The sequence below is a fragment of the Glycine soja genome, unplaced genomic scaffold, assembly GCF_004193775.1.
Source record: "Glycine soja cultivar W05 unplaced genomic scaffold, ASM419377v2 tig00104729_1_pilon, whole genome shotgun sequence".
NCBI lineage: Eukaryota > Viridiplantae > Streptophyta > Magnoliopsida > Fabales > Fabaceae > Glycine > Glycine soja.
The window spans coordinates 76,021-93,050 of NW_021144463.1; the positions used below are offsets into that span (position 1 = coordinate 76,021).

General features: G+C 38.6%; 1 protein-coding gene and 1 non-coding gene across 2 annotated transcripts in view; one reads left to right on the top strand and one right to left on the bottom strand.

Moving 5' to 3' along the window:
• Window positions 1-7,827: 7,827 nt before the first annotated feature.
• On the bottom strand, window positions 7,828-7,934 carry LOC114404603. Its single transcript, XR_003665050.1, has one exon. It is a non-coding gene; the product is annotated as a small nucleolar RNA R71 (small nucleolar RNA).
• A 3,456-nt stretch (window positions 7,935-11,390) lies between these two features.
• Window positions 11,391-17,030, top strand: part of LOC114404601 — a gene marked incomplete at both ends in the record, with an annotated part of 46,496 nt that continues 40,856 nt past the window's right edge. Inside the window, 2 exons of the mRNA XM_028367491.1 lie at window positions 11,391-11,771; window positions 11,889-12,647. Coding sequence (XP_028223292.1) covers window positions 11,391-11,771; window positions 11,889-12,647 — 1,140 coding nt within the window. The remainder of the gene's footprint in view (window positions 11,772-11,888; window positions 12,648-17,030) is intronic.

Below are 17,030 nucleotides of genomic sequence, written 5' to 3' on the forward strand. Positions count from 1 at the left end.
AGTACTCTTTGAACCATCACAACCCTAAATAGCTTTTTACACCTCTTCTTCCTCAAACACCGCCTCTAACAAAGAATTATCTTCTATTAAGATTTGTTTGAAAGCAACTCCATCAACCTTGGGTCTATATAAATTGTCCTCCTTGAATCTTTTTTCAAAAAAAACATTCTCCACTTCCTCTTTTACTCTCCCCGGGTCTTCCACCCCCTCCTCATCAACATCCATACCTTTCAACAAACTCTTCCTTCTTCTCCAATTTATTATAGAGCGAAATAGCTTTGAATTGCAATCTCCCTCCTTGATCCATCTCACCCTTGACTTTTTAAGAAGCAAAGATTCATTGAATTTTTCGACCTTCCAAAGATCTTCTTGAAGTTGGAGTCTCCTCTTGGAACTTTCCTCATCCAAGCTTCCAAGTTCTTCCAAAATGTCTAGCTCATTCATTTCTTTCACTATTAATTGTTGCTTCCTTTGTGTCATACCAAACTCCTCCAAATTCCATTTTCTCAAGGAAACTTTAACCCCTTTTAATTTCTCTTTAAACACATATGCTCCTCCCCCTCTACATTTTGGCTCCTCCAGGCTTCCATCACAATCTCTTTAAGGCCACCATCATCAAACCAACCATTGAGGACCTTAAATGGTTTAATTCCGCAATCAATAAGGTTGTCCTTAACCAAAATCAAACAATGATTTGAGAGGATAAGACATTCTGAACTAGCAAAACTCTCCACCAATTTCGTCCCAAGTCACACATATATATAGGCCTTTGATGGCCATTCAAAATCCAAATGATAAGATGTGACTGTTGGCTATATTCCTTGAAAATCCTCTCTGGTAATCGATTACACAGTTATTTTTCTTGAATAGTTGTGACTCTTCATTTAAAATTTGAATTCCCAACGTTCAGAGTCTCTGGTAATCGATTACATATGATGTGTAATCGATTACACACTTTCATGTGCCTTGGTAATCATTACATGTATTGGTAATCGATTACATGTGCCTTGGATGACTTGAAACCTTTTCATTTTGAGGAAAGTCTTGATCTTGAAGAAATATTGAATAAAGGCTTTGTTTGTTGAAACAATCTTGTATTAATCTTGAAGCAAATGAGCCTTGTTTGATTCTTCTTTTGACATCATCAAAAATCATGTATACATACATTCACACTTTCGACAACTCACTTAGCGAGACATGCGCGCTAAGCGCAATTCCAACCCGAGAAGGAAATTCGCTTAGCGAGACAAGCACGTTAAGCGCAATTCCAACCCGAGGAGGTAATTTGCTCAAGCGCGTTAACCCTTTCTTTTGTGGTTTCTTTGAGGTAACCATGATTTCTATGCCTTTCTCCGAGTTAGTTTGAGTTTTTATTAGTATCTCTTGTGATTTGGGCACTCTAATAGGATGTTTTTACGCTTCCTTTGAAAAATCCTTGAAAATGAGACGTTGTAAAAGTTACCATTTTATAAAATTGATGTTGTTTTCGTGACTTTCGTTGAGCCCCGATCATATTGGCGAGATCGGAATTTCAAAATGACGTCTTTGTGATGTAGACCCCAAAACACCCCTTAGCCCCTTTTTAAGTTGACAAGGGTATTCGATCCTAGATGTTGATATTAACCTTGTTTTTAAAATCTATACTAAATTGTCTTCGATTTGGTATATCAAGCACTGCGTTTGGACCGACGGATGTGAATAGGAGAGACCTCCGAGCAACGCTGAAAGGAGCTGACGAAGAGATATCAATAAGTAAGAGGAGTTTATTTTGGTTTACCGCTTTGATATCGTAGTTGAGGTCAGGGAACCCAACTATGAGGATGTATGTTTGTCCCTGTTGCATCCTGGTTTTCAAGAAAAATTGTGTTTTTGACTAATGGGATGTGGTTTATTTGTTATTGATGATTGAAATTGTGAATGATATTGTTGTTGTATGAGACTTATGTTGTTTGAGGACCTAAATAATGAGTGTGAATCCCATGCATGAAACTTATATGTATATATGTGGAATGCGATTACTAATGATATTGATGTCTATGGTAATGATGATATAAGATGATGTTAATGTTTATGGTAATGTTAATATGAAATGATATTGATAATGATGATGATATTATTAGATGATGTCGATGTTGATAATATCATCGAGATAAGATGATGTTGATGTTGATAATATCATTGAGATGAGATGATGTTAATGTTGATGATGATATTGAGATAAGATGATGTTGATGTGATAATAACATTAACATGGGATGATGTTGATGTTGATAATGTCATTGTGATGGATGTATGTTGTGTATGTACATGGGGGATACAATGACCAAGTTGGATATCCCTGGTGGGGGAAATAGAGTGGTTAAAGAGTTTTAAGCATCCATGGTAAGAGAAGGGCATGACTTAGAATATTTAATTATCTACAGTCAGTGCATTGATGGTGCCAATGTTTCATACTTCATACTGCATGGAAATAGTATAAACTTTGTCAGTAAGTACTTGTAGTTTTTCATGAGGAAAAATACTTGTAGTTGGGGGCATGTCACTCAGTTTGGATCTTCCTTGAGACTCAAGCTGATCACCATGGGGAAGAAGTTGCCTGTGCACGACAGGGTGACCTCGACACTTGTTGCCTAGTTTTCCTAAGTGAGAGTGTCGCATGGATACGCTTAGGCTATTTCTTGACGAATGGTACCACATTACATTTGAGAGTTGAGGTCAGATGCATGCATCATATTGAGCATAATTGATTGGATTTGCGGAAAAGTTGATGACTAGTTGTTAAGTATATGTTGAACTGATGGATTATTGAGTATGATTTTGATTATTGATATAGTTTCCTGGCTAATTATTGTCTTCTTATACTTATTGATCTCTTTTATAATAAACTCACCCTTGAAATTTTGTACCATGTGGTTGGTACCTGTGATGATCATGAACCTTCGTTCGTGGGAGCAAATGAACAATAGTAGATGATATGGAGGAAGGTTCTTTTGTCAGAGTTGCCAAGCCAATGTGATGACGTTGGAATTATTTTGAGAGAGAATTGTGGTTTGTTATCAATTCCGTAGTTGGTTCCTTGATTCTATTTTGATTTGGACGTGTAAATTATAGACTTAGATACATTTATAAACTAAATTACTTTCTTTCTTGTAAATGATGTGTAATGGTTTAATACATACATACATATATATATATATATATTGCGAAAAATTTACCCCCGTTTTTCATAATCAAATTAATGGAGTTTCCACTTAAAAATTAAAATTACGTGTTTTAGAGTTATTGATATCATAGCAATGGTGCGGGTTGTTTCATTCCCCAGCCAACACTCCAACCATTCTCTTGATATTAGAACTCTATCAATCTGGCTTTTAGCTTTTCTATTCGATCGGTACCATGTGAAGTTTCTCCCTACCATCGAGATGTTAATGAGCTTCGTCTCTTCAATGAATTGATTGAACTCTATTATCTCTCTAGCTACTTGTGGATTGGCACTTATACCTTGTCTTTCTTCACTCCTTTGAACAATATTGAAATCCCCAAAGCACACCACTAGGGCACAATGATCTTTGTTTATACTCTTTCAACTTTTCCCAGAGCCTCTTATTCCCTTCCAAGTCACATGGTGAATATATATATCATTAATGTGATTTCTCAATCCCCTTCTTTCCATACTCGTTATAAAGCAAGAAATCTAAAGCCACTTACCGAATTATTTAGGTGAAAAGCCTCTGTACTCCACAAGCAAAGCATCCCTCCCGCCATATTTAAAGATAGGGACATCACCAAAGCTACTTCAAAGTCACCCCATAAAGTGTAACATAATTCCTTATGTAGCACTTCTTTTTAGTTTCTTGTAAAATAATAATTGTACCTCCTCTTTTTGTATCAACTCTTGCACCTCCTTCACCCTTAGCCTTCCTCCAAGGCCTCAAATGTTGAAAGTCATTATCTTCATAAACACTTTTTATTGTTCCCCTTCCTTTTATGGCCATATGTATCCTTTTTTAATATAACATCTCTATGCTCCAGGTTAGCAAGTTATTGTACCATAATTTCCTCCTTCCCAATCAAAGACACCCCTAAACCAATCCCCATATCCACTATATTCCTTGCTTCTGAAACATCATTCTTTCTCCAAAAATACTTTTACTATTTCTATCAGACCCTTTCAACATAGAGTTACTAGAAAGATTCACACCTTGTGTTGCACTATTCTTCCTCATCTTCACACTGCTATTTTTTAGACTTCCATCCTTCCTCCCTTCTGAGTTGTTCGCCCCATTTGATAAGTCAGACTAGCTTTGTTTCAAGCTCCCCTTAAAACCCATAACTGACTTAGAACCTCTCCCCAAGTCATTTTTACTAATCTCCCCCTGTGAATTTTGGGAAGAATTACTTGAACCACCTCTTAAAAATATTTGAAACTTGTTAGAAACAAGGAAGTCCTCTATTAAGCATGCCTTAGGTTTGGAAGGATTTAATTTGTTCACCTTTTCAATTGTAAGGCCCACCCTTTTTTCAACTTTGAGACTTCCTTGTAGGGCCAAACTATTACTTTCTACCTCTTTAGCTTTGGGCCCATAATAATATTTGTTTCCCCCTTCCAACGATCAAGTTGGTTGACTCCACTTTTGAATTCATAAAAACATCCCTCTAGTCCATGATAGCCTTCTTCAAATCTTTCTTTCTATTTGTGCCCCTCTTATCAGATGACTTGAGTAGCTCTAGGTTATGCCCTTCCATGCTACCTTCTGGTTGTTGTACTTCATCCGCTGAATTTTACTACCTTTTGCACTCACCACTCTCTTTCACCATCCTTGCTTTACTGTCCTATGGCTTTTCTACCAAAAAAGGAAGAGCAACATTGTTTGACTCTTCCTTCTTTGTATTGTCACTAGCCATATTCTCCTATTAATGACCAACAGATTTTGTAGCGTCTCTTCCTCCTGTTGCTTCCCTGGTTGCCAAAAACCTCCATTGCGCTACTATCCTGCATCTTCTTCATTACCAAGTTCCTCAGCATTGTCAAGAGAGAATTTCGACATATGCGATCTAATATCCATTCCTACTTTGCTTCCACATATACTATCGTCTTCTCCATCTGATTTGCTTACCCGCCAACTGTATCTACAATGTTTAACCTTCAAGATACTTTCCTCCAACATACTCACAGAACAAACTTTATCATTTATCATAATATACTCAGCTGCCGAGATGCTCTTGAAGGATGGAGTAGACACAAAGAGATGTGCATAGTTCACTCGAGAAAGCATTTTTGTTTCTTCATTAGTGATGTGCCATCATTTTCTTCTATTTTCTAAACCCTTTTTGCACCATTTTAATTATTGATTGGTCTTAATTGTCAATTAATTAGGCAGTTTTATTATTTGGGCTCATTTAGCTAATTTGATGTTTTTAATCTAATTTCAGGAATTAATGAAACATTGGGCTTAATCCGGATTTTGGTTGTGGACTTGAAGAGGGCAAATAAAGAAGCGCTTACCTTAGTTAATTTCTAATTAGGAAATTTTGCAAATTTATTTTATGTTGTTCAGTGTTTATTTCGTTTTGGGCCAGAGTATTGTAATAGGGCACAGTGACTTTGAGTGACTCTTTTTAAATAGCTGCCTTGGGATTCGTGCAAGGCATTCTGTTATGTTATTTTCATTATTCAGAGTTTGGGTTTTAGGTTTTCACGTTTTTCTGTTCCCTTGTTACGATTTTCGTTCTTAATGCAAATTTCCGTTTTCTGCTTCTAATTACGAATTCATTCTTGCTTCTTCTTCTACTTTCATTTACGTTTCCGTCTCATTTACGTTTCTGTTCATTTACGTTTCTGCTTCATGTTTGATTTGCATTTTCTGTTTGAATCCATGGAAGGCTAGATTTTCTGGTGTTGTTTCCTTTTGAAGGTGAAGCCCAACTCTCTTTGAGGTTTCTCTTGTAATGTGGTTTCCTGGCAGTTTTCCCTTCACCAGTTATCCCAAATTCGTGAATATTAATCAGTGCACGCTTCGTGTTCGATTAATTGCCTCTGAGCCTAACTTGCGTTCATGCTTAATGGACGAAGGGCTAACTGGTGTATGTGGTGCCTAATCACGTATTGACAACCCTAAGTTGATTTTCGCTTAGTAAATTGAAATAGGGTTGGATTAAGTGGTTGACTGTTAGGGACGAATTCTCCATAACCCAGGATAAGAGAATGACTTTTGAATCAAAGGAAACAACCCGTTTTTAATATTAGTAGTTTCGTATTCCAGTTTACTTGTTCTACTCTTTAATCACAAAACAAACAACCCCCCCCCCAATCGTTACTGTTACTGCAAGTATATTATGAACAATTGGTGTGTCACTGCTCGTTGGGAAACGACCTAGGATCACTTCCTAGTTACTGCATTTTCATGTTTATTTGATTCGGATACGGCCTCGATCAAAGTTGGCGCCGTTGCTGGGGAGCAGTGTCCAAAGGTTCATAATAGTTAGCTAGTGTTGTGTGTTTAATCCTTTCGTGTTTTATGTTTAAATTGTTAGTATTGTGTTAGTATGTGTGTTAGTGTTGTTTAGTGTCCTGGTATTTTGTTTAATGTGTGTTCTGTTTTAGTTTTCCCATTAAGCGTTTCCCCTGTTTCAGTCTTGGGTGTTTTGCTGTGAAGATTGTGCTTGCGGCAAAACAGAGTAGTAGTAGAAATCAATTAGAGACGGATTTTAGCGACCACCCATGCTGAATTATTTGAGATTTTTTGTTTTAGTAGCTAGGGTTGTTATTTTTGGCTGAATTTTGTTGTGGTAACTTCTTTTAATCCATATTTTGTGGGAAAAATAGCTAGAGCCTTTAGTTTGGTCAGATTTGAAAGTTCCAAAAAACTAGCAAATTTTGTGTTTGTCAAAACTTCAAACGGCCATAACTTTTGCTCTGGTTATCAGAAACGCAATTATTATATAGGCCGGCTGAGGTCTCCATCGTCCAAAAAAGCGATTCTGTCAAAAGTTTTTTATTTTTCAAGTTTAATTCACTTATTTTTCTTAACTTACCATTTTTAGCTTTCATAGTTAGACTTTGAATTTTTGTCTGAAATTTTTTGTGCTATCTTCTCATCATTTTATAAGGTTGCTCACAAAATCTCAAGTCATTTGGATATCATTTGAGGGTAGCTGTAGTTCAAACCTACACCTTTATTTACATGATAAGGCAACTAGTTGTGTGCATGCTGAATGTAGTGTATAACTAGAGGCAATCCATCTGACTTACAACCCTTTGATCCTGAGATAGATAGGACATTTCATAGATTAGTTAGGCATCATTTTATACCTTTTGATCATTCTGAGCATTCCATTACTGGTGAATCTGTGCATTCTGTTATTGGTGATTTTGAACATCCTGATCTTGAGCATTATAATTTTGAGCATTCTGATTCTGAGCATTCTAATTTTGCACATTCTGAGAACATGGCACAGCCTCCACCCCGTGAGAGGACTCTAAGGGAAATGGCTGCACCTGATTTCACCTACGAAAGCTTGTGCATCCAATACCCTGATGAGGATGTCCCATATGTTCTTAAAACTGGACTGATTCATTTGCTTCCAAAGTTTCATGGCCTTGCAGGTGAAGACCCGCACAAACATTTGAAGGAATTTCATATTGTCTGCTCCACCATGAAACCCCCAGATGTCCAAGAGGATCACATATTTCTGAAGGCTTTTCCTCATTCATTAGAGGGAGTGGCAAAGGACTGGCTGTATTATCTTGCTCCAAGGTCCATCACGAGCTGGGATGACCTTAAGAGAGTATTCTTAGAAAAAAATTTCCCTGCTTCCAGGACCACAACCATCAGGAAAGATATCTCAGGTATTAGACAACTCAGTGGAGAGAGCCTGTATGAGTACTGGGAGCGATTTAAGGAACTATGTGCCACTTGCCCTCACCATTAGATTTCGGAGCAGCTTCTTCTCCAATATTTTTATGAAGGACTCAACAATATGGAGAGAAGTATGATAGATGCTGCCAGTGGTGGAGCCCTTGGAGACATGACTCCTGCTGAAGCCAGAAATTTAATTAAGAAGATGGCTTCCAACTCCCAACAGTTTAGCGCCAGAAATGATGCCATAGTCATTAGAGGAGTGCATGAGGTAGCTACAAGCCCATCTGCATCATCTGAAACTAAGAAGCTTGAAGGCAAACTGGATGCATTGGTTAACTTGGTAACCCAGCTGGCCTTGAATCAGAAATATGTACCTATCGCAAGGGTTTGTGGTTTGTGCTCCTCTGCTGACCACCATACAGACCTTTGCCCTTCCATGCAGCAACCTGGAGCAATTGAGCAGCCTGAAGCTTATGCTGCAAATATTTACAATAGACCTCCTCAACCTCAGCAGCAAAATCAACCACAACAGAACAATTATGACCTCTCCAGCAACAGATACAACCCTGGATGGAGGAATCACCCTAATCTCAGATGGTCCAGCCCTCAGCAACAACAATAGCAGCCTGCTCCTTCCTTCCAAAATGTTGCTGGCCCAAGCAGACCATACATTCCTCCACCAATCCAACAACAGCAACAACCCCAGAAACAACCAACAGTTGAGGCCCCTCCACAACCTTCCCTCGAAGAACTTGTGAGGCAAATGACTATGCAGAACATGCAATTTCAGCAAGAGACCAGAGCCTCCATTCAGAGCTTAACCAATCAGATGGGACAATTGGCTACCCAATTGAATCAACAACAGTCCCAGAATTCTGACAAGCTGCCTTCTCAAGTTGTCCAAAATCCCAAAAATGTCAGTGCCATTTCATTGAGGTCGGGAAAGCAGTGTCAAGGACCTCAACCCGTAGCACCTTCCTCATCTGCAAATGAACCTGCCAAACTTCACTCTACTCCAGAAAAAGGTGATGATAAAAATTTACCTAACAATTTCTGTGCAGGTGAATCTTCTTCCACAGGTAATTCTGATTTGCAGAAGCAGCACATTCCCCCTCTTCAGTTCCCTCCAAGAGCAGTTTCTAACAAAAAATGGAAGAGGCAGAGAAAGAGATCTTGGAAACGTTTAGAAAAGTAGAGGTAAACATACCTCTGTTGGATGCAATAAAGCAAATTCCAAGATATGCCAAATTCTTGAAGGAGTTGTGCATTAATAAGCGGAAGCTTAAAGGAAGTGAACAAATTAGCATGGGCAGAAATGTCTCCGCATTGATTGGTAAATCTGTTCCTCAAATTCCTGAAAAATGCAAAGATCCAGGTACATTCAACATACCTTGTATTATAGGGAATAGTAAGTTTGACAATGCCATGCTAGACCTAGGAGCTTCTATTAGTGTTATGCCTCTTTCTATTTTTAATTCTCTATCTCTAGGTCCCTTACAGTCAACTGATGTGGTAATTCATTTAGCTAATAGAAGTGTTGCCTACCGTGTTGGTTTCATAGAAGATGTCTTAGTTAGAGTTGGTGAACTGATTTTCCCTGTTGATTTTTATATTTTGAATATGGAAGATGGATTTTCTCAAGGATCAGTTCCCATCATTCTAGGCAGACCCTTTATGAAAACTGCTAGAACTAAGATAGATGTTTATGCAGGCACACTATCCATGGAGTTTGGTGATATAACTGTTCATTTTAATATTATGGATGCTATGAAATACCCATCTGAAGATCTTTCTGTATTTCGTGCTGAAATAATTGACCATGTTGTTGATGAATACATGACTGATCTTTATTCTAATCTGCATGCCTCTCACTCTTCATGCATTGAGTCTGAAATTGTACTTGATCATATGTCTGAATTTGATGCTGAGAGTGAATATGAGAGTGATATTGATTGCATGTCTGGTGGTGGTGTTTTACCTCTCGAGATTGATTTTATAGAGTCAGATAGGACTAACCATGTTTCAGGAAGTACACATACCTCTGACTTTCTTTATGAGGTAAAGGCTGAGAAACCATCTCCTTCTACCACTGTCCAGCCGACCACACCAGAATTGAAGCCTCAGCCATCAAATTTAAAATACGCTTACTTGGATGATAGCAAGAGTTTTCCAGTGATTATATTTGCCTCCCTTGCTGATGAGCAAGAGGAGAAGTTGTTGTTAGTCCTCAAGAAGCATAAGAAGGCTATAGGCTGGACCCTGGCGGACATTCCTGGTATTAGCCCATCCACATGTATGCATCGAATAAATTTAGAGGATGGAGCTAAACCAATAAGACAGCCACAGAGAAGACTCAACCCGGTGATTCTTGATGTAGTGAAGAAGGAGATAACCAAGCTTTTGCAAGCTGAAATCATTTATCCTATCTCCGATAGCCAATGGGTGAGTCCCGTCCAGGTAGTCCCGAAGAAGACCGGCCTCACAGTGATAAAAAATGAGAAGGAAGAGTTGATTCCTACTCGGGTGCAGAACAGTTGGAGAGTCTGCATTGACTACAGGAGGCTGAACCAGGTTACCAAAAAGGACCATTTTCCCCTGCCATTCATTGATCAGATGCTTGAACGCCTGGCAGGTAAATCTCACTACTGTTTCCTTGATGGTTTTTCTGGTTATATGCAAATTACTATTACTCCTGAGGATCAGGAAAAAACCACATTCACCTGCCCCTTCGGCACTTTTGCTTATAGGAGGATGCCTTTCGGCTTGTGCAATGCCCCTGGTACCTTCCAACGGTGCATGATTAGTATTTTCAGTGATTTTTTAGAAAATTGCATAGAGGTGTTTATGGATGATTTCACTGTATATGGATCCTCTTTTGATGGTTGTTTGGATAGTTTAGAAAAAGTTTTAAATAGATGCATTGAAACTAACCTTGTTCTAAATTTTGAAAAATGTCATTTTATGGTTGAGCAAGGTATAGTTTTAGGGCACATTATTTCCAATAAAGGTATTGAAGTAGATCCTGCAAAAAATTTTGTTATTTCACAATTGCCTTACCCCTCTTGTGTGCGAGAGGTGCGATCTTTTCTTGGTCATGCAGGGTTCTACAGGCGCTTTATAAGGGATTTTAGCAAAGTGGCCCTTCCGCTGTCCAACTTGTTGCAAAAGGAGGTGGAGTTTGACTTTAATGACAGATGCAAAGAGGCTTTTGATTGCCTCAAAAGAGCGCTGACTACCACCCCCATCATCCAGGCACCCGATTGGACAGCCCCTTTTAAGCTTATGTGTGATGCATCAAATTATGCATTGGGGGCTGTCCTTGCTCAGAAAATTGATAAATTGCCCAGGGTGATATATTATGCTTCTAGGACTTTAGATGCTGCCCAAGCGAATTATACTACTACTGAGAAAGAGCTTCTAGCCATAGTTTTTGCTCTTGAAAAATTTCGATCTTATTTGCTTGGTACCCGCATTATTGTTTACACTGACCATGCAGCTCTAAAATACTTGTTGAAGAAGGCTGATTCTAAGCCTAGGTTGATCCGATGGATGCTCTGGCTCCAAGAGTTTGACTTGGAGATCCGTGATAGGAGCGGAGCACAAAATCTAGTTGCTGATCATTTGAGTCGGATCGAACGTGTATCTGATGCAGATTCACCTATTCGGGATGATTTCCCGGATGATCATTTGTATATACTGTATAGTATTTCTGACTCTCTTTCTACTCCCTGGTTTGCTAACATTGTCAATTATTTAGTTGCTTCTGTTTTTCCTCCCTTAACATCAAAGGCCCAAAAAGATAAAATTAAAAGTGATGCTAAGCATTTTATTTGGGATGACCCCTACTTGTGTAAATTGTGCAGTGATCAGGTCATTAGACGGTGCATTCCAGATCATGAGACTGACTCAGTCCTGCAGTTTTGTCATTCTTCCGCACCGGGAGATCATCTGGGTGTTCAAAGGACAGCTCGCAAAGTGCTTGATTGTGGCTTTTATTGGCCCACCATCTTTAAAGATGCGTGGAAGATCCGTAGCACTTGTGAGCAGTGTCAGAGAGCAGGAAATACACCTACATGGCGACAACAAATGCCTCAGCAACCTATGCTATTCTGTGAGGTGTTTGATGTCTGGGGTATAGATTTCATGGGCCCTTTTCCTGTCTCTTTTGGTTATGTTAACATTCTCCTTGCAGTTGACTATGTTTCAAAATGGGTGGAAGCCAAACCCACTAGAACTAATGATGCTAAAGTTGTTGCAGATTTTGTCAGGTCTAATCTGTTCTGTAGGTTTGGAGTACCTAAAGCAATTGTTAGTGATCAAGGAACCCATTTTTGCAACAGAACAATGCATGCCCTGCTTAAAAAGTACGGGGTGGTACACAGGGTATCCACACCATACCACCCCCAGATCAATGGACAGGCAAAAATTTCTAACAGGGAAATCAAGAGAATTCTAGAGAAGATTGTGCAGCCAAGCAGGAAAGATTGGAGTACCAGGCTTGATGATGCTCTCTGGGCACATCGGACTGCCTACAAAGCACCCATAGGAATGTCTCCTTATCGGGTTGTCTTTGGAAAGGCATGTCATCTTCCAGTGGAAATTGAGCACAAAGCATACTGGGCAGTGAAGACTTGCAACTTCTCTATGGATCAAGCTGGTGAGGAAAGGAAGTTGCAACTGAGTGAGTTAGATGAAATCCGCCTAGAAGCCTACGAGAATGCCAAGTTCTACAAAGAAAAGACCAAGAAGTTCCATGATAGCATGATAGTTAAAAAGGACTTCATGGTTGGGCAAAAAGTGTTATTGTATAATTCTAGGCTTGGACTCATGAGTGGTAAGTTGAGGTCTAAGTGGATTGGTCCTTTTGTTGTTACTAATGTTTTTCCATATGGTACAGTTGAGATCAAAAGCGACTCCACAAACAAGAGCTTCAAGGTCAACGGACATCGACTTAAGCCATTCCTCACGAACCCTTCTCTAGTGGACGTAGTGGTGGAAAAAACTTCCTTACTCCACCCTACTCTTCCTCCACCATGACTTAGGGAGTTTTTCTTTTCCTATCTCCTTCTTTGCTTTTACTACACTTGTCCGATTCTATTTGATGATTTAATTATTTTTAATCTTTTAATTGCGCTACATTGAGGACAATGTGTTGTTTAAGTAGGGGGGGAGTGTTCTTTGGTTTTGCTAGTTTTGTTGGTTTTGTTAATTTGTTAATGTTGTTAGTTTCGTTGGATTGTTAGTTTAATCTTTTGGGTCAATTTTGTGTGCATGTACGACTTTGCATGTTTTTCTTTGAATTATAGGATATGTTCAAGAAATGGGTAATTGTTTTGAAAATAAAAGTTCTTGACATTTTGTGACTTGAAATCCTTGATTCTTCTCTACATGTCATGATAGTTTTGAAAGCTCAATTTGAAAGTGATGAGTTTACCTTTGTGAGAATTTGAGCCATCCATCATCATAATCATTTGGTGTGTTTTGCCCCATTGATTGCTTGCACAATAGCCTTGGCTTGATTCTTGTTGATGCTTCCTAATTCACATGCATATTTGGAAATGATTGAGGCAATTTTGTTCTTATAAGCTTCTAGCCAAATGGACTTACCTTGAATTAATTCCTTTGATAGCCCTTTTGAGCCTTGTTTCCCTTTCCTTGTTTTGAAGCTCACTACAAGCCTTAAATGAAAAACCATGATATCACCATATCCTTAAGGAATTCTGGAGCTTTGGAATTGTTTTGGGAATAAGTGTGGGGGGTTTTTGTTTCATTGGATAACTTGTTTTGTTGGCTATGCTTCATGATGTATTTTGGGCCATACTTGATGTACATTGTATATTGGTTAAATGTTGGACATGCTGAATGAAATGTTGTTTCTCAAAGGCTATAGAGTAAAAAAAAAATTCGAAAAAAGAAAAAGAAAAGCAATAAAGTTGAGTGAATAAGATCTTAAATGGCACAAGAATGATGAAACTCTTGGTTCTACTCTTCATGTTTAAATTTTATCTTTACTTCTTTTTATTTTCTTAATATGCACTTATTCCCCATTGCTCCTCTATTCCTTTGGGATTTAGCCACTTATTCCATATTTCTCCATACCTTGTCCTTGGCCCCATTACAACCTTAAAAGACCTTTTGATCCTCATGTGCTTGTGTTTGTGGGTTGATTGTCAATTTTAGAATCTTGCCAAGTCTATGTTATTTTCATTATTCAGAGTTTGGGTTTTAGGTTTTCATGTTTTTCTGTTCCCTTGTTACAATTAATTAGGCAGTTTTATTATTTGGGCTCATTTAGGTTTTCATGTTTTTCTGTTCCCTTGGGATTCGTGCAAGGCATTCTGTTATGTTATTTTCATTATTCAGAGTTTGGGTTTTAGGTTTTCATGTTTTTCTGTTCCCTTGTTACGATTTTCGTTCTTAATGCAAATTTCCGTTTTCTGCTTCTAATTACGAATTCATTCTTGCTTCTTCTTCTACTTTCATTTACGTTTCCGTCTCATTTACGTTTCTGTTCATCTACGTTTCTGTTCATTTACGTTTCTGCTTCATGTTTCATTTGCGTTTTCTGTTTGAATCCATGGAAGGCTAGATTTTCTGGTGTTATTTCCTTTTGAGGACGAAGCCCAACTCTCTTTGAGGTTTCGCTTGTAATGTGGTTTCCTGGCAGTTTTCCCTTCACCAGTTATCCCAAATTTCTGAATATTAATCAGTGCACGCTTCGTGTTCGATTAATTGCCTCTGAGCCTAACTTGCGTTCATGCTTAATGGATGAAGGGCTAACTGGTGTATGTTGTGCCTAATCACGTATTGACAACCCTAAGTTGATTTTCGCTTAGTAAATTGAAATAGGGTTGGATTAAGTGGTTGACTGTTAGGGACGAATTCTCCATAACCCAGAATAAAAGAATGGCTTCTGAATCAAAGGAAACAACCCGTTTTTAATATTAGTAGTTTCATATTCCAGTTTACTTGTTCTACTCTTTAATCACAAAACAAACAACCCCCCCCCCCCAATCGTTACTGTTACTGCAAGTATATTATGAACAATTGGTGTGTCACTGCTCGTTGGGAAACGACCTAGGATCACTTCCTAGTTACTGCATTTTCATGTTTATTTGATTCGGGTACGGCCTCGATCAATTAGTATCCACCAAGATGCCAAAACTACTAACAAGGCATGGAAAATAAGCTTCTCCTCATGCCATGAGGGGAATTCCATAACATCTAACCCTAACAAGCCTACTCGTTACCATTTGGTTCTCATCCCACTTATTTATTGATTTGAATATCGACAAAAAAGTCTCCTTTATAGAGTTGGTTAGTTCATGTGCTCTATCTTCGTTAAGACCCAATATAAGAACCAACTCCCCCCCTCCCTTATATACTTTATTCACTTCCCTCAGTCTATCCATGGTGTAAACCTCTTTTAGCTTCTCCACCAACAAGTCAGACAATACTCCCTACCAAGCAATCTTGTAGCCAACTGTTTGCTTCTTTCTTTACTGTGATCACTGACCCTTTCGAGGATATTACCCCTACTTGTACACATCTTCCTTTTTCTTCCATTGTCTTCTAATATTTTGAAATTGTTGTCTCCCAGGATAGGGGGTCCTCTTCTGGAAAAACCTGTTTTGGCCATAGTTAACATTGTTGTAGGTTCTTGAGTTAGATGAGCTTTCTAAGATGTCTCATGACAAGACATTCCTATGGGACAAGCCTTTTTCTTTCCTTTGTAAGGGTGATGGTACTATTGATAGAGCTCTCTATGCTGGAACTTCGGTAGGTTGACATGGATTTTGTAGTTATCGATACGTATGTTGCCTAGCACTTTTTCTAGAGAATTTGAAACTTCCACCCCCGTGAAATGCACAAAACCGTATTGTTTTCCTTATTTAGTTCTTTTTTTTGCCTAGAAGATCTCCTTAACCTTGTTGTGCCTTCCAAAAATATGACCAAGTTGTTCCTTACGAATCGTTTCTAAAAAATTTGTGAAGTAGAAAGAGACAAAATGCTGCTTGTCATGTTTCCTATGTTTCACTTGCACCCACCCCTCCTCCTCCATTCCACCCCTTTGTTTTTCCCTTTCCTCCCCGCATGTTTCCCTACTCTTTTTATGTTTAATTTGATGTAGCTCCTTGTAGAACTTGTAGACCTTGGATTTTCTTCATCAATGGAGTTCTTTGCTTCTTGAAGATCAATGGCAGCGGAATGGACAAGGAGGAAAGGTGATTAAAGACATCACTTCAAGGAAAAGATGAGTCAAGAACAAGCTCACCACCATAGGAGGCCATGGATAAACTTGAAGTAGGATAAGATGAATGGAGGGAAGGGAGAGTGGGGGGCACAAATTTTATGCCTCAAATGAGGTCTGAACTTTGAAGTCTAATTTCTCAAATGATCGAAGTTGAAAAAATGCACACACAAGGCCTCTATTTATAGCCTAAGTGTCACACAAAATTGGAGGGAAATTTGAATTTCTATTCAAATTTCACTTGAATTTGAATTTAAATTTGTGGAGACAAATTTGGAGCCAAAATTTCACTAATTATGATTAGTAAATTTTAGCTATGGTTCAGCTCACTAATCCAATATTAAGTCCAAGATTCTCCACTAAGTGTGCTTAGGTGTCATGAGGCATGTAAAGCATGAAGGACATGCACAAAGTGTGACTATATGATGTGGTAATGGGGTGTAGCAAGCAAATGCTCACCTCCCCCTTAGGATGGTCCAAAATTTAATTGGATTGGGCTTCTCCCAATTCAATTAAATTTCTCTCCCAACACACACACATCAAATAGTGCACTTAATGCATGTGAAATTACAAAACTATCCATAATACAAAAACTAGTCTAGGTGTCCTAAAATACAAGGGCTGAAAAATCCTACATTTCTAGGGTACCCTCCTTACACTATGGAGCCCTAAATATAGACCCAAAAATAATGAAATGCTAATCTAATATATACAAAGATAAGTGAGTTCATACTTAGCACAATGACCCAAAATCTACCCTAAGGTTCATAAGAACCCTATGGCCTTCTCCTGCATCTCTAGTCCAATCTTCTTGGAGTCTTCTATCCAATGCCCTTGGGGGTAGGATTGCATCATACTTCTCTTTCCTTCTCTCACACATCCCCTCATTCCTCCCTTGTCACATGGTTCTTCCTAAC